The 18,302-nt window shown below is 40.1% G+C and overlaps 3 protein-coding genes across 4 annotated transcripts; 2 read left to right on the forward strand and 1 right to left on the reverse strand.

The window, feature by feature from the left end:
* Positions 1-768: 768 nt before the first annotated feature.
* On the forward strand, positions 769-3,490 carry LOC136957959 (uncharacterized). Its single transcript, XM_067252173.1, has 9 exons — positions 769-1,105; positions 1,207-1,331; positions 1,716-2,025; positions 2,124-2,206; positions 2,379-2,431; positions 2,608-2,647; positions 2,775-2,839; positions 2,951-3,040; positions 3,145-3,490. The coding sequence occupies exons 1-9, from the start codon at positions 937-939 to the stop codon at positions 3,488-3,490; spliced, it is 1,281 nt and encodes a 426-aa protein (XP_067108274.1). The 5' UTR covers positions 769-936.
* Positions 3,491-6,472: 2,982 nt separating this feature from the next.
* LOC136957713 (uncharacterized) lies at positions 6,473-8,026 on the reverse strand. Its single transcript, XM_067251851.1, has 3 exons — positions 7,162-8,026; positions 6,841-7,059; positions 6,473-6,757 (listed from the first exon to the last, which is right to left on the reverse strand). The coding sequence occupies exons 1-3, from the start codon at positions 8,007-8,009 to the stop codon at positions 6,550-6,552; spliced, it is 1,275 nt and encodes a 424-aa protein (XP_067107952.1). The 5' UTR covers positions 8,010-8,026; the 3' UTR covers positions 6,473-6,549.
* Positions 8,027-13,598: 5,572 nt separating this feature from the next.
* bdh1 (3-hydroxybutyrate dehydrogenase, type 1) lies at positions 13,599-18,141 on the forward strand. 2 transcript variants are annotated; one of them, XM_067251984.1, is made up of 5 exons: positions 13,615-13,955; positions 14,174-14,284; positions 14,439-14,580; positions 14,865-15,017; positions 15,756-18,141. In XM_067251984.1, the coding sequence occupies exons 1-5, from the start codon at positions 13,656-13,658 to the stop codon at positions 16,220-16,222; spliced, it is 1,173 nt and encodes a 390-aa protein (XP_067108085.1). In that variant the 5' UTR covers positions 13,615-13,655; the 3' UTR covers positions 16,223-18,141. The 2 variants fall into 2 exon arrangements, with proteins under 2 accessions (XP_067108086.1, XP_067108085.1); XM_067251985.1 differs by lacking the exon at positions 14,865-15,017 and having other exon boundaries at positions 13,599-13,955.
* The last annotated feature ends 161 nt before the right edge of the window (positions 18,142-18,302 follow it).

Here is an 18,302-nt window from a genome sequence, read left to right on the forward strand (position 1 = left end):
CTTTTTTTGACTAATTGAAGATGGCAGCAACTAGTGTGGATTCAATGAATGAAATATTGCATGCTACAGTGGTCGAAATTTTGGCGGAAGCTGAAGAGATGGAGGCCACTGCCAATTCACTTTTTATTTACATATTTAGAGCTTCGCTGAAATTATAGCAATGATATCAGCCCTGACTGACACAGACGTCAATGAAAATGTGTTCACGATCCTCTGCGAGATGGTACAGCATAGGGGTGGGCGAATCTATCTCAAGACCGATAGTATCGATACCAACGTTGGTATCAGTAGCCTATTGATTGATACTGGCGTGATAAGATCGATACTTAAGTTTCAATTTCTGTTCTCTACATTCAGTACACAACTCCCTTTACATCATAGTGGTTGTGCAAACACCGTCTAACTTCGATCAAGCTCACTTTTCCCCTCCCCTGCTAGGATTTTCGAGTGTGGGGTCGTTTTTTTTTAAGGACCTTATTGAATTGCGAAATAAGTTTAAGTGGAGAAAAGAATGGATTTTAGCCTGATTGGAGAGCTTCTCTGATTGGATGGAGGCAGGTAGAGTTAGAGATAAAGAAATATTAGGACAGAATTACGGTGGCCGAGAGGGGCAAAACAACATTACAAAATCTGAAACACTTTTACAAAGCTTGAGACAAATTTACATTTTGGAAAACATTTTTACATATCATTAAACAAAATTACATTACCAAACCACATTACCAAGTCCCGAAACAAATTTACATTTCAGAAAACAAATTAACTAGACGCGAAACACTTTTACAAGTCCCGAAACAAATTTACAAGTGGCGAAACAAATTTACAAACGACATTAGCCGGAAAGGGAATGTACCAATTCCAAAGTTGACGCGGAAGTGATAACGGAAGCGCTCAGTTTGAGTTGATGGCGGTTGATGGAGTTCATGGTGACCCAAAATGGACAGCGATAGAGTGGTGTTTTGCCCGTTTTGTGGCAAACATATGAGCCAATTAACAAGATTTTGTTTTTCGTGTGGTCGGTCTTTGGAGTTTTTAAATGGCGCAGACCAGACAGAAGGACCAAACACACAGGGGACATCTCAACAGCCGGATAATGCTAAACAAAGTAAGTGCAGCATAACGCTCGCTACCTGAATGAAAGTGAATAGCGCTTTTGGTTAGCGGCCGTTAACTTTCTATTTTGAAACTGAGCTTTGCTAATTTCAGCAGAAAAACCTTGCACATCATACAAACAGTTCATGGAGTACAGAAGTTCAAAGTCCAAAGAGCGTCAGTCTTTTAACTACGGGCCGAGAGGAAGACATCGGGCTAAAGAACGAAAACACGTCCAGGTAAATTGTACTGACTGTTAGCTTATAACTCGACTGTCTGACTCGAGGTGACTCTTAAATGGATCTGTATCATAGTAGATTTATTGTACAGATTAAATTAAGTTAAAAAGAAAAACTAACATATTTGAAGAGGGTATCTTTGCGTAGATTTAGGCAGAATAACAGAAGCTCTCGTGCAGGGCGAGATGCTCGCCCGAGATGCAGGGCGAGACACTATCGAATTGGAGAGTGCAGCTTATTGACATGTTCGGCTCACTATGAATCTGTGGTGGCACCAATTAGACCATGGAGGGACAACACATTCTCCATAATTAATGGGAAACACAGATGTATGTATAGTCTTTTATTTTACCTATGTTTAATACATCTTTGTCATTTTATTAGATAAACATTGGATTGATGGTGCCAAATGGAACTGATTTAAAACCTCTAAGAGGGAAAACACTCCCGTTATTTGTAGACCCAGAGGTAGCAGCACCTGATGTACTGACACAAGCTGTCCAGAAAATGAAAACATTTAACAAGGACATGCCAGAAGGACCGTACATCCTTTTGTATCCAGACTGCTCAGAGGTGGTCCATGTGCCTGGATCAGAAAGGCCATTCAAATTGGCAGAATATAAAAAGGAACTAGGAAGGCCATATTGCAGGATCACATTTTTCATTTGCCTAGAAACACATTTTAAAGGAGGAGGTTAGTGGATCTCAGGATTCAACATTTTTACATATTTTAGATACTCTACTGAAGGATGCATCTGCATTATCTACATGATCTGTTTGTTTTTTTTACAGCAATGGATAATACTTCAGACTCTGATTCTGAAATTGTCATCGCATCAAGGAGCACAGCTGAATTCAATCGAGCTGACACAGTGGTACATCAATTATTTATTTATTTTAATACTTATTTATTTATGAATGCATGTATTGATTTATCTATGACAATACTGACAACCTTTCACCATCATATATATATACTGTATGGGGTAAGGGAACAGTTATCGAAGCTATTACAAATTGTTGATAAATTAATGCGTTTCCTCTCAGGTTTTTGAACCACAAAACCGAAGTACTCCCAAACTCAAACCTAAAGATGAAAGGTAGGTACATTTTGACATCTAGCCTTTGTCACACAGTCAACATTTTTTATCCTTTCTAGTGGTAATCAAACAATAGGAATCTTGCCTGTATTCGTTTACATTCTTACATGACTATTGTAGGCCTGAAGAACAGTAATAATTAATGTAGTAATTGTATTATTTGTATCATGTTTTAGAGATGCACCGGGACATTCAGCAACAATTCGGCCTGGACAGGTAATAGGGCAGACTGTGGCAGCCTGACCTTTCTTAGAGTTGTTGTTTCTCCCTTGTACGTCGCTTTGGACAAAAGCGTCTGCTAAATGTAATGTAAATGCTTCAGACATTTTAATTTGTTTTTCAGATAGTAATATCTGATGCTGAGGATATGGATCCATCTGAAACAAATCCAGACAAGACTTGCTACAGGTAAAAAATAAATTAAAAAAAGGATAGTGACACATACTTTCAATTAAATTCATGGGGAAGAAATTTGTGTTTGTAAGATGTTTTAACATGGAAATTGTAATTTCCCAACAGTAAATACACGGACCTGTATGCACCAGGTGTTGAGGAAGAGGATGAGGAGCTGGTTGCAGTCAATGTGGAGAATTTCCAACACACGGCAGTGTAAAATTAGCTTTTGAGTGTGGCATTCCGGTATTTAAATAACTGTTGTAAAAGTGTGCACTGTCTGGGATATCCATTAATTAAATCACTTTTTGTCATTACAGGGAGGAGATGGACATTACACTACCTGACATTGTAGCAAACCTGGCGCTTCATATTGATCACAAAAGAGTCAGCAGGTTCAACATCTCAAGGGCTAATGTTTGGGATGGAGCCGTCAGAGGTTTCAAGCGTACAACATATTCTGAAACCTGTGACATGCTGGTCAGATTTACTGATGATGCTGGTATTTTTGAGGAGGGAATTGACACTGGTGGTCCAAGACGAGAATTTTTATCTCTGCTAATGAAACACCTGAAAAACCGGCCCATTTTTGATGGACCAGAAGGACATCGGTTCTTGGTCTACAATGCAAATGGTATGTATGGGGTTAGAAGTGTGCTATACTAATGGTTGGTTAATGATCATTAAACAAATAGATGACACAGCATATGCTTTTTTCCTCAATATCTTAAAGTATATAATGTATTGTATGTTTTCATTTTGCAATATGAATTCATTCATAGCTGTTAGGGAGGATGAATACTTCATGGCAGGAAAGATGATCGCAGTGTCAGTTGTACATGGAGGTCCAGGACCCCATTTCCTGTCAGAAGATCTTGTACATTATCTTGCCGGCCAGCCTTCATTCAAATCAACAGTTAATTTAATAACTGATGAAGAAATAGGTAAAGCTTTGCGAGAGGTGAGAATAGCATAAATCTACAATGTGGTAGGACAGAGTTTGACATAGTTCCTGCACTGTTTTAAGACAATGTTTACTTCCTATATTGCATACACAGAATTTGCAGAATGTATTTGTTTTTGATAGGGTAGGGTTACTGCATGTCACAGAATAAAAATGGGCAAGGATAGTACATAGTTATTTACTGGGGTGTTTATGACTATTTGTCTTTAAGATTGAGAATGCTGCTTCATTGGATGCTCTGCAAGAATGTATCATGAGACACAGCACAATGTTACAGACAGCAGGCTGTCTGAGACATGTGGCTGCTGTGGAAGAAAAGAAAGAAGTTGTGGCAGACTACCTCCAGTGGTATATTATTGACCGCAACTCATCTGTAATTGACAGGTAAGATAATATTTTGAATTATGATGGTGATTTTCTTTTTTATGTTTATGTATGACATTTTTGTTTAAAATGCTTCATGGCATGTGTATCTGTTATTAGTTAGCCACTGTGACAAATGTTTTGCCTTAGGCTTTCAGTTGTAATACACTATGTGATGTCTGTCTCTCCATTCCTTGCCAACCTGCCCGCTGTGTCATTCCTCCGTGTGATTTTTTTTTGTTGCAGTTTGTAACACCTTTCCATGTGCAAATCAAAAGAATGTTATCACACAACCATTTTCCCCAAATGTTTTTTTTTAGGTGGATCATAATTGTCGTGAAGAGAACCTCAAAAAGTTTTCTTTAGATAATTTAACCCTTGTGCTGCCTTCGGGTCACATGACCCAAAGGTTCATAACGAACCATCGTTGTGTTTACATTTACATTTATTCATTTAGCAGACGCTTTTATCCAAAGCGACTTCCAAGAGAGAGCTTTACAAAGTGCATAGGTCACTGATCATAACAACAAGATAGCCAAAAAACATCGCGAGTAGCCAAAACATGAAGCACACATTGTGAACAACCAAAGTAAGTGCCAAAGGGAAGAACCATAAGAGCATGTAGTTAAACAAGTCACAACCAAACAACATGAACAGCTATAAGTGCAAGTGTACCTGTGGGAAAAAGCAAGCAACAGTAATAAAACAATATATCACAGCGAGAACCAAAAATTTAAATCAGTTACCACTAACCACAAGAGCAACAAGTCTCTAAGCAAGAGTCATTGTGATCCTTGAGGAAACTAACATCGGGTCAAGCGAACCGTTCCTAAGTACCGTTGTACTCCCGGAACAAGTGCGTCTTGAGCCTTTTCTTGAAGGTGGAGAGACAGTCAGTGTCTCTGATGGAGGTGGGGAGTTGATTCCACCACTGGGGGGCCAGACAGGAGAAGAGCTTGTGTTGGGACCGGGCGGTCTTGAGCGGTGGGACCACCAGGCGGTTGTCTGAAGAAGACCGTAGGTGGCGGGTGGGGGTGTAAGGCTGCAGGAGAGACTTGATGTAGACGGGTGCAGTCCCGTTCACTGCTCGGAAGGTCAATACCAGGGTCTTGAATCTGATACGGGCCATGATAGGTAGCCAGTGGAGAGAGATGAGGAGCGGGGTAACATGGGAGCGTCTGGGTAGATTGTAGACCAGGCGGGCCGCCGCGTTCTGAATCCTCTGAAGAGGGCGGGTTGCACATGCTGGGAGACCAGCGAGCAGAGAGTTGCAATAGTCCAACTTGGAGAGGACGAGTGCTTGGACTAGCAGCTGGGTGGAGTGCTCAGACAATTGCTCAGACAAACACACAGATAAACCTGTGTGTTTACCCAATTTTACGCAATACAAAAACAAATAAAAATATTTTTCTTTTAACCTTCGCAATGTGGGGGGTCTGAGAAAGCCCAACGGTTAAAAGAAAATGCTTCACTTTGTTTTTGTATGCGTTAAAGTTGCCGCAATACGACGGTGGGTCACAATGACTGATGGGCCAGAATGACCCGAAGATAACTCAAGGGTTAAATGCAGTTGGCACTACACAGCAGTGAAACAGTGTTTGTGTTCACTTTGTAGATTCAAAGATGGTCTTTCAGCCCTTCAGTTTCTGACTACACTACAGCAACACCCAACTTTGCTGACCCCTGTCCTGTGCCACTTTGAAAAGCGACTCACTGGCTTTGAGCTCGAAAAACTCTTCAAACCTGACCTCAGCCCTTCAGGGAGTAATAGGAGACTAAAAGAAAGTCAAACTGTGGCCTACTGGGCAGACTATCTCCTTGACTGTGAAGGTTTGTAAGGTTTTTTGTAACTAATTGGAAAACCACATTACCATGGTATATCTGAACATTTATTTCTTTGCAGAAGGCGCGGCTGCTGTGTCTGTGGAGGACGTTTTGATGTTTGCAACTGGGCTGACATCACTTCCCCCATCTGGCTTGCAACCATTGCCACAAATAGAGTTCCTGGATGACTCCCCATTCCCAATGGCAAATACATGTTCAAACTTGTTGAAATTACCACTCCTGGACACATATAGTGTGTTTAAATCACAAATGGACTTTGGAATTCAAAATAGTCCAGGATTTGGCTGTCTAAGCCCTATGACTGGATAACCCCTAGAGCTCTGACTCTAAAAATGTTGTTTCTTTGTTGCTGTTATAGGTTATAGTTGCATTTGTTAAGGAGGCTTTTATAATGTAAGGGTATGTGAGCATTCTCAGTTAGCATTTTGACAATTGTTTTAGATTGTGATCCATGACCCATTATTTTTATTCCCACTTTGAAATATTGAAGCTGTGGAAGACACTTTGTGTTCATGTTCCACCACCATTACAATAAATCTCCCAATCAATCAATTCATAGATGAGCAATTTCTTTTAATCTCAGATACAGTTCAGTTGAAGACTGCCAGTACTCTGGCTTCTGTAAATGATTGTGCTCCATGGCTAAGTCCAAGTACTCCTGAATGTTTGGGTCCCCACATGGAGCTCTTGTCAGGTGAGTCTCAGGAAAGGCATCCAGTTCAGCCTGCTCAATTTGAAATCCACAGTCTCTGGAGCCAAACCTATGTTAAACAGAAGATATAATTAAAAGTATTTAAATTTAAGATAAAAGCAAAACAAATACCATCTATCACCAAAGTATTACCTGTGTGGTAAGTAGTAGAGCTCATTGGGCAATCCTCCTGGACATAATGCTGTTTTGGAGGGGCGAATCCTGTGACTGTTCCACAGTCTCACACACTCATCCAAGTCCTTCTGAAGAACATCACCAAAGCAATATCTCAGTAGACACTGATGCTCGTGACTCCCGTTGAAGTATCTGGCATATGTAAGGTCTGCAAATAGCTCCATCCAGAACTGAGCCCTATAGAAATCAATAAATAATAAAAAAGTTAAAGTTTTAAGCATATACGTTTGAATGAATGAAGGTTACACATAATTAAATGACTTTATGAAGGCCACTTACCTTCCCTTTCTGAATATGGACCACCATGACTCAATCCTCTGGTTGCTTGTGGATGAGCCATACATGTGGCTGGACGCTCCAGAGTAGTAGTCATTGTGGTGGTGGCGTAGGGTGCACTGAATTGCGGCCATGGTCCCGTTTTCCGTGCCGCAATCAGTCCTCAGTCTCATGGGGATGACACCGAGGTTTCGCACACATGACAGGAAATAGTGAGCGATCACAGTTGGATCATTATTTGTTGATCCACATACAAGCCACAGTACTTTACGCGAAAATCCATCGATACACCCTGAAAGAGCCAAACCGAATGGCTTGAGTTTATCATAACCATCCGCGTGCCAAATATAGTTCGGTCCCATGGAGTGGTAGGTTCTCCTTATAAACCTTCTGCGTGCTCTCCTCTCGCACCCTCTAGGATTGAGCTCCCGGAGCAAATTCATTACATGATCCCTCTTCACTCGCAGATTGTACTTTTGTTTGAGCACCTGCCACATCATGCGGTAGCCAAACAGCTGTCCAGGTCCACGAAGTTCCAGTCGTATTGCCCTAATTATGACGTTTGTAGAGGAGAAATCCTTTCTGCGATATAACCCAGCATCATTCAGTTTGCTTTTCAGAGACCTCAAGCTGATGTGCACACCGTGTAGACATGACATCATGTCCACGATTACAGCGTACGAGTGTCCCTCATTAAAATATGGTATGCACTGCTGCAACACATCTGGTCCTTCACTCTGGTCTGCGCCATTTAAAAACTCCAAAGACCGACCACACGAAAAACAAAATCTTGTTAATTGGTTCATATGTATGCCACAAAACGGGCAAAACACCACTCTATCGCTGTCCATTTTGGGTCACCATGAACTCCATCAACCGCCATCAACTCAAACTGAGCGCTTCCGTTATCACTTCCGCGTCAACTTTGGAATTGGTACATTCCCTTTCCGGTTAATGTCGTTTGTAAATTTGTTTCGCCACTTGTAAATTTGTTTCGGGACTTGTAAAAGTGTTTCGCGTCTAGTTAATTTGTTTTCTGAAATGTAAATTTGTTTTGGGACTTGGTAATGTGTTTTGGTAATGTAATTTTGTTTTATGATATGTAAAAATGTTTTCCAAAATGTAAATTTGTCTCAAGCTTTGTAAAAGTGTTTCAGATTTTGTAATGTTGTTTTGCCCCTCTCGGCCACCGTACTAACGAGCTAGGCAGAGAGAAAAACGAACATTTACCTAGCATCCACACCTCAAACAAGTTGACCTAGACGCAAAACTACACGTCCAATCAATAAAATGAGGATATTTTCCGAGACCCAAGACTCTGCCGAAACTAGAGATGTCCTTTATATGTATGTGCGGTCAGAAATATGTCTACCGGCAGTTTCGAAATCGTCTTCCTTCCTGCTTTCTCTGACGGATTTTACCCACCTCTCCATTGAAGTTAGTGAGAGAATTTGAAAGGCTGCTCTCGCTTCAAGGCCCATAGCTGAAAATCTGTAAATGTGAGCTCTTTAGTAGTTACATTGGCTGAAAGAGGACAATTTTTCCTACATTTTAAGGTATAACTTGTTTCTGTACGTTAAACTATATGAACGTTAGAGGAATTTGTTTGACAATTTAGTTGAATATCAGAAAAAGAGCAGCCAGCAGCTGGCTGCTTATTCATAAAAATCAAGAAGGAGCAAACATTTTTATGTATTTCAAACTGTCAATTCAAAATTGGCTGAATATTTGAAAAAGCTGAATCATTTGGGAATAGCTGAATGTCTTGTGAACATTTTAAAGGTTGAATGGTGTCTCTAGCTGAAAGTATGCTGAAGTAGTTACGTTTGAAAGAGGAGGAAGCTTTTTAATGATTTGAAAGGATTTACCATTACTTTTAATGGGAGAATAATTTGCACAAAAACCCTGCTTAACAGAATTCTCACCATAATAATAATAATAATAAAGAGAAACAGGAAAACAATAGTGAGAATGCTTAACAGCATTCTCACAATAACTAGAGAGGGTACAATTTCTGGGGAAATTGTAGGGTGTGCTTGCTTGCGTCGGTTGCACAGGTGTCCGTTTTTGAATGACATTTTTACAACTGATATTTCTGTATATTTTATATAAAAATGCATACTTATTATTTATAAAGATGACATAGATTTAAAAGCATTTTTTTTTTGCTGCTCATTTACAACTGAAAATACGAGTGAAGTGTAGAATGAAATAGATGTCTTCTCATTTCCCCTGCAAGAGGCAGCCTCATCGTTGAAACAAAACGAATAAATTGGGCAGACCGGTGTAAAAATTGACCTAATCTCTATGACTTAAACGTCATTTTAAGTTTTTCCCTTCTCATGATATTTTCAGGCATTTAGCCTACTCATTGCATTCATTCATTAATAAAGAACCCCCTTTGAAGATTATTCTACGACGTTACCCGGCAGTAGAAGATGGAATCGCGATTCAAACAGTATCACCTGCTAACTGAAAATATGCCCCCCAAAACGTAAATAAGCTTGACATTTATTTAGTGGAAAATCGCTCATTCATAAAAAGCTCAGTGGTAGCGATCATTGTCAGTAACAACGCAAAATGCGATATAGCCGTGTGGAGAAGCTGCCCCGGTAAATTGTACTACTACGGTACAGTACTAGACTACTGCTGTGTTCGTCTTGGTAGCGATTGCGTTGGTTGAATTGGATTTAACGTTCCGTTGTACGGTTTAAGCTTAAATTAATTATTTTCATGAACAGATTGACAACGTTTAGGCTGTGGCAATGAAGTTCAGGTTAGTAGTTAGACTTTTGATTTAAGTAAGGGGAGTGCCGAACATGTTCTGTCGCCGTTTGACTTCCTAAACAGCTGTGTAGTGTAGATGTTTTTGTAGTGTGTCTCACGTAAGCTACAGCGTTGCAGTGAGCTACACTGGTTTGAAACCACAGGTAATGGTAATTTCACCAACAAATCGTTTACTAAGGTCAGAATAAACCCTACAACGAAAATGTATATGTGAGGAATGTTTATTTTAACGATTGAAAACAGATAACGCTACATCATAGACCACTGTAGTATGTGTTGCCCGGGCAACAAAGGCTAATGTCATGATGCTAATACTTCAGTGAAATAGTAGACTACTGTTTCCGAAAGTAGATGTACTTCCTTAATAAAATCAGCTTATACTGTACATTACACATGACAATTGTGTGTCATATCACAAAGTAAAATGAGTAAATAGTTATCACCCTGGCCTCTTTGCTTGTGGCGTTCCTGCAGCTGCCTTGCAGTAAAGCTATAGTTAGCCTAGCTATCCCCCAAGTTAACAGATGCGAAACGAATGTTCTGCTACAGGTAGTCACGCGTGTTTTCGTGACGTAGTGACGTTAGTAACGTCAGTGACTGTGGCTAGCAAATTAGCCACCGTTAGCTTCACTTTTCACCACAAAAACGCAATTTCTACTTAAACCATGCAACGGAACGTAAATAAAAATACAACCAACGCAATCGCTACCAAGACGAACCTTTTGACACCGCCATTGTGTATGTAGTCCAAATATTGACTGATCCTTAGGGGGGGAAAAAATAAATAATAATAAATAAATATATATGTGAGAGAACAAAGGTTGTGCTCTCGCCGAAGGCTTGAGCACACCCAATAATAATAATAATAATAATAATAATAATAAAGAGAAACAGGAAAACAATAGTGAGACACAATAATATATATGTGAGAGAACAAAGGTTGTGCCCTTGCCGAAGGCAAAGCACACCCAAATACATAAATGCGAATAATCTTAACATTGTCAAACACTAACTGTCCCTTTTAATATTAAAGATAAAACATGCCCGTTCCTCAAAACACAATTTTGCATGCCAGAATCAGAGCAAGAAATTTGTGTTAACTTACCGGGAGAGGGATGAAAACGCACTGAAGAATTATCGCGGTAAAATTCACAGGGCAGATTCTGGGGGTTGTTCCAATACGAATGCGTTGATGCTTTCTCATGTCCTTGTCCTACCTTTTTTAATACTTCGCTAATTAAGTGCATTTCCCCATAACTATTAATTATATACTTACTACAACTAATCTCTATCAGGTGCTCTACAGTGCATGCACAAAGCGCAAGATTAAAACAGAAAATTGTATAATTATAATAAGCTAGTAAGACTATTTTCTTCACCTTCCGGTCAGGTTCACGTTCATTTTGAGATACAAATTCTTCATATCAACAGTGTACAAGTATAAATAAATACAATGAAATCCTATTTAATAAATACATAAATCATGAAGACAGAAACAAGGTCAGCACAAAAACAGGCCTAGTCTTGTCAGAAAAACACAGAAAGCCAGGAATACAGACGTGGGGTCGGTGATTCAACAAACTGGCGAGTAGTGGGTGACAATCCGGGGTTTAAGAGCTGTGGTGTTAATGAGGAAATGAGCCGCAGGTGAGTTGAGTTACCGGGAGGGAGTGAAGAAGTGGAATGGGACTGGACCTGGAAGAAACAGATTAGAACCCGTTTCTGGCCTAGGCCGGGGACATGACAACTAGTATCTAATGAAAAGTTACTAGCAGTGGCGATTTTAGGTGCAAGCACCCCTAAAAAAATGATTTCATCTCAGCACCCCTAAAAATAATTAAAAATCAAAATTATTATTGTTAATTATCATTTGATTCTGGTAATTCAAGAATAAAGGGACATCCTTAGTTTTTTCATTCATTCAATATTTTGCATTATAATACATACATGTATTAATTGTTATCCAGTGAAATTAGCAGCGTGGCGGGTAGTGGCTGTGGCCAACACAGCATTTTACCCTTGCTTCCCGACTTTACAACTGGCTCTGGAACCAATCGTCACTCCTAATGCCTAAACCTCACAGCCAATCAGAGGCAGAGTGGTGAGAGGTTTACAGACCCATCTTACATTATCTAGTAGAAACAATTTTAATACAATATAAAAAATTATGTCTATTGTATGTGTGTTAGCTTTACAGTAAGTGATGCTTTTGACTTGCTTTTTAAAGTAGTTCAACACAGGTAATCCCATTTGTTTAATTGTTTTTTATGATGTATGCTATACAAAAAATGTCTTTATGGTTAAAAGAACATGACATTGTTTACAAGAGCACAGATTTGACATAGATCTAGCCTCTTAATTTTACCCTCAAAGTGCACCAGATTCATGCGTTTAACTTTAAAACGTAATACATTTTCTTCCGGGGGAGCATGCCCCTGGACCACCCTAGAGGGTCGGGGGTTCGCCGTATCCTTCTCACCTTTTTTACCCCTGACCTGTTTGCTTGCCTGTTACTAGCAAGGGGGTTTAGCACTTTTGCAAAGCACTGTATTCATGTCACATTGTCATTGGGGGCTGAGCACCCCTAAAGGTCTGATGCTAGAATCGCCCCTGGTTTCTAGTAAAACTGGAATAGATACTAGTAACTATTGGATTAGTTACTAGTATCTAAAGAATAATTTCTAGTAAAACTGGAATAGATACTAGTAACTAGTAACTTCAAAATAGTGACTAGTATGTTTGTAGAAATACATTTTAAAACGGCTTGCCATAGTCTACGACCAACACAAAATTAGCTATCTATTGATCCAAAAATGAAGCACGAAGAGTGAAAATTGTGGCAATGCTGGCAAACTAGAAATACTTTTTGAAACAGATTTCGAAGCTCCCCTCCACTCTAAGCGTTTCAGTCAGCACTCTAGGCTCTCACATACACACCCATGTAAATCTCTGAAACGTTTTTTTTTTTTTTATATCAGTGATATTAAAAAAAGTTAAATAGATATCCAAAAGCTGAATAAAAAATGAGGCATTGCTTTCCACGACACGAAAGTAGATAAACTGCTTTTCTAAGTAAAAAGTATCGGTATTGGCAATACTGGCCCTGTATTTACTCCTTGGTATCGTGTCGATACCACATTTTGCAGTATCGCACACCCCTAGCAGCTGCAGAGTGAGACGATAGAGGATCCCTCTAGATCGAAGAGAGCTTGATCGGCTGGTTGAGCCTGCCTGGTGTGTAATACTGTTCATTCACCAATCAGAGGCTTTAACCCACCCCCTGACTTGGTGACGGGGGACGACAGATTTATTTTTGCTGCAGCATGTTACACCGTGGATAAATGTAAGTATAAATAAATAAATGTAAGTATAAATAAATAAATGTGAACACATGAAAACGTAAATATATATATATATATATATATATATATATATACACACAAATATATGTAACATTTATATATTTAGTGTCTCATTTAATTTGTAATTTATATATTTTGTATGTCAATTAGGCATTAAATTATATAATTAGTCATTTATTTAAGCTTTGTGTTGTATAATTATTTATTTATCGAAGTATTTAACCATTCAATGATTTAATTATTTATTTAGTTTTGGCCCAAGCGGGATCTATGGTCGTAGTCAGTCCTTCACTAACCAATCAGCATTCATTAACAGAATGCTAGCGTGTTTTGGGCAATTGAAAATGTATGCAGCCGATGTTGAAAAAAAATCAGGAGGCGTGGCAGTGTAGTGACGCTGTGTCAAACGCGAGGAAAGTAAACACAACTCGCAAGATGGCCTCGCTTCACGTCGTGCGATCTGCAATTCTCGTGTTATTTTCCATACTTTTGACAGTCGTGTTAGGTTTCGGACTTCCAGCATTTTTGAATATTGTTACGAGAAGTTTTGGCTTTCCTGAGACGAATGTGACCGAGTGCATAGTTGTGATATATTTAGTTTTTGTTGTGTATGTCGCAACGCCTAGAATACCAAGAGGATCTATTGAGGTAGCCTTCATTATTAGCCTAGACTGTTCACATTCTATATGATAGGCCTACCGATGTAAACTGTGTCTGTGTATATTTTTCCCTTTATGCGTCTTTTCGATTGACTGGCTTATTATGCATAGGGTATGGTTTTACTTTGTGCGAGTTACACATATCTCATGTCCTATAATGTTAATGAATGATTTCTTGGTAACTTACTTTGTTTCTTCATTTTCGAGGTGAACGGCAGGGCTGTCTTCATAACTGGTTGTGATAGTGGTTTCGGTCATGCATTGGCCAGGCATCTTCACAAGCTGGGCTTCACTGTCTTTGCAGGGTGCCTCTTAAAGGTAGTACATTTTACATAGTGACCATTGAAAGTGCAGCGAAAGATGAAAGTCAACTCATTCATTTATTGGATGCAGTAAAGTGTATGTTTGAATGCTCACAGCGACAATGGCAGCAAACTGTACCCGTGGTCTAATTAGCCTCTGTACTCTTCAGGGTAAGGGGGGTGGGGGAGCTGAGGAGCTACAGGCTCTTCACTCAGATCGTATGAAGGTAGTCCAGCTAGATGTGTGCAGTGATGAATTGGTGAACCAAGCTGTGGACTATGTCAAGGCTAACCTGGAGGACTCGGAAAGAGGTAATATGAACTTCCCCCATCTTGTAATATTCCATGTTGTGTAGTATTAGACACCTGAAGAATGTAATAGATCTTATATAAGTTTATCAATGTATTGTTAAACAGGAAGTGCACAGGTTCTACACATACATACTGGTTTACAGTATTACACATTCTGCATCAATCACCACATATTCCTGTTGACATTCAAATGAGCATTGATACTGATCTGAAGAATGGTGGTTTGATGACTGTTCTCTAACAAGTATTAATATTCCCAAGGATTCTATTGTGTTTGCAAATAGGTTTATGGGCAGTGGTGAATAACGCAGGTGTGTCAACCTTTGGAGAGGTGGAGTTCACCACCATGGACACATACAAGCAGGTTTCAGAGGTGAACCTGTGGGGCACCATTAGGGTCACAAAGGCCCTTTTGCCTCTTATCCGTAGGGCCAAGGGTGAGACTGAAAGTTTTTCACTTTCTGTATCCAGGCCAGGAATAAATGAAGGAGGTGTACGATGTATCACATTTTGTGTTCTGAGCCAGAGAGCTTTGTTTATTTAATAGGGCATTAGTTCCAGATTGTTCTCTGCTTAACCCTTGTGCTGCCTTCGGGTCACATGACCCAAAGGTTCATAATGAACCATCGTTGTTTTTACCCAATACAAAAACAAATAAAAATAATTTTCTTTTAACCTTTGAAATGTGGGGGGTCTGAGACAGCCCAACGGTTAAAAGAAAATGCTTCACTTTGTTTTTGTATGCGGTCGCAATACGACGGTGGGTCACAATGACTGATGGGTCAGAATGACCAGAAGATAACACAAGGGTTAAGCAGCTGTCACAGATAAAATGTTTACTGGAGATGTCCTTGGTACTTCCCTTTTTATGCATTCCTTATTATTTCACGGACTGCTATCATATGGCTGTAGTATTATGCAAAAAAACAGACAAGGAATTACATATTTTAATCAACAATTTGATAAAGCAAGTTATGTTTTCACCTTTATTAGTACAGAAGTATTTGACAGTTTTTTTTGTGCAAGTAAATTTAAAATTGTATTATGTTTCTCTATTAGCACTATAGTCTACTACAAGTTTTAAACCAGCCCTATTTTTTCAACATAGGGCTGAGCCCAGCACTATAACTGCAGTAAGAAACTCAAGAAGTACAATAAGTTTTATTTTCTTGCAGGTCGTGTAGTAAACCTGGCTAGTATGTATGGGAGGATGGGCAATGCTTTGCGCTCCCCCTACTGTGTGTCCAAGTATGGAGTGGAGGCCTTCTCAGACTGCCTACGGTACGAGATGAAGTCCTGGGGAGTTAAAGTCTCCATTATCGAACCTGGCAACTTCATTGTGGCCACTGGAATCCTTACCCGTGATATTGTGGCATCCACAGCAGACAAGCTATGGAAGGAGGCCCCCCCTGTCGTCCAGGAGGACTATGGAAAGCACCACTTTGAGCAGTATATGGCTCTGATGCGCTCTTACTGCAACAGTGGACAGAAAGACATGGCACCAGTTTTGGATGACATCACAGATGCCATTACATCCAAACGCCCGTACACACGCTACAATCCAATGGAGGCCCATTGGTGGATAAGGATGCAAGTTATGACACACCTGCCTGCTGTGTTATCTGACCGCCTCTACTTCTGAAGGAGAAACAATCCTTTAATTGCCTAAATTAATTGTAAAAATTCCCATCAAATAGGGTGTAAAACCTGATCAATTTCCACGCATCGGGTATCAAGTATTCTGCTCACAATCCCATCATTATCTATTTACTTGTACGCTGATATTATACTGACATCGAGGTCATCCTACAATCACTTAAACTGTAGCCTTTGTACAATATCCTATATAATATGAGCAGTTGAAGTGTACTACTTGGAATTTGTAAAGAATAAACAAACATTTCAACTAGAAATTGAATAAGTCTTAAATGGGTTGTTCACCCAATTGATTCATCCAAATCTAGTTTTTGTAACAACATAACCAAACAAGTCAGCATTGTTAGCAATGAACACGTGGATATGTTATTTAGTTGAACTATCCCTTTAACATGCCTCGTGACACTGAGGACCGTTGGACCAAAGCTAAAGCTAAAGAGAGCGGCCATGCTGTGCTGTGTTAGATCTTGTTGGAACCAGTTAAGTTCAACTAAGATCATTGAGAGACTTGGCTAGCTTTTCTCTGGCTTACGTAATGAAAACACAGACTGGCTTTGTGCTCACTGCTCTATGAGATTCTGGAAACTTCTGTTGCTGCAAGGTTCATGCAAAGAATCAAATGACTTGGTGAAAAGTGTGTTGTGCAGTACCATCAGTGTTGGGGAGTAACGGAATACATGTACCGGCGTTACGTATTGAGAATACAAATTATGAGTAACTGTATTCCGTTACAGTTACAATTTAAATATTTGGTATTTAGAATAGTTACATTGTTGAATTCAATGGATTACATTACGATACTTATCTGTTTCACGTGTTTATTCACTCTCTAAATAAATTAAGGCAACTCCATGCATTTCCCAGAACTTCTATCTGGTGGTTTCTACACTGTACAACACAACTAGATCTATCGCTCCCATGTCATTGCCTTCGTTCTTTCCTTCTGCAATGCTATTGGCTAAGCCAATGCATGGCCATCAAATGCATGGGGGATGCAAACTCATGTACCATGGTTGGCCAAAGCATGCCCCTCATCCACTCAAGTAGTTCTTAAAGATCCTCTAAAGCAAATTCCATGATTTGCTTCTGAGTACATTATATACGTGTGAAATGAGTTCCTGAGAGCATATGCAAAGCGCGAAAACGTTGTCGCACTGAAATGTGGAGTTAAACCATTGAACAGTTTCTCTTCCGTTTTCAGAACAGGTTTTAATGGGCGAAGCCAATAAATGACCGATCTACGTCAGATCACTGAATGACTCCCCCTGCTGTACTGTTATTGTAGCCTACATCAGCTAGCTAGCTAGCTTCAGGATGTCTCCCTCCACCCGCAACTGCATCTTCCCTGGATGCAAGAACTTCAGTTGCGCTGCAACGCTATTTAATTTCCCTATTGATGAGGAAAGGAAAAATAGGTGGATTGATTTTGTGAAGAGCCACGCTGATGGAAAGCTTCGGATAAACTCCAACAGCTGCCTCTGCAGTGACCATTTCAAGGCGGATAGATTTAACATGGACCAGAGACGGACGGGGTTCACGGACACACAGCTTCTCTTGCAGCGCGGAGGCGTACCGAGCCTCGCCCTCCCGGCCGTTCCTCCTCCGGTCGCACCTGGACCATCCACCACCGCCAGCAGTTCATCACTCAGTTCTGTGTGCTTGTTATAATTATACTAGATACATTTTCCAGAGGTATCTCTGCTATGAGTTAGTGCAAACCGCTAACTTGATATTAGGCTACTCGGTGTAGAATGATGGTATTTTGGTGAAATGGTAGCTCATGTGCTAGAAGTAGTTGGAGTGTCTGGTGTCCATTTTTACTCCTGTGTTACAACTCAGGGAACAAGCTTCATTTATATGCATCTGTATGTTTCACTCATTGAACAAATAAATTCTAATTCTATACTGTTTTGTTTGGCTTGACGTACCGTCCATTATCTGGGTCGTAGGGACTTGAGCCGGGGCGTAGCCACGTGGTGGCCATGGGGGGCCACGGCCACTATTGGTCAGAGAATGGCCACCCTGCCGGCCCCCCCCAACCTCACAAAAAGGTTGAGGGGGGGCCT

This window comes from Osmerus mordax, chromosome 15, assembly GCF_038355195.1.
Source record: "Osmerus mordax isolate fOsmMor3 chromosome 15, fOsmMor3.pri, whole genome shotgun sequence".
NCBI classification, from domain to species: Eukaryota; Metazoa; Chordata; class Actinopteri; order Osmeriformes; family Osmeridae; genus Osmerus; species Osmerus mordax.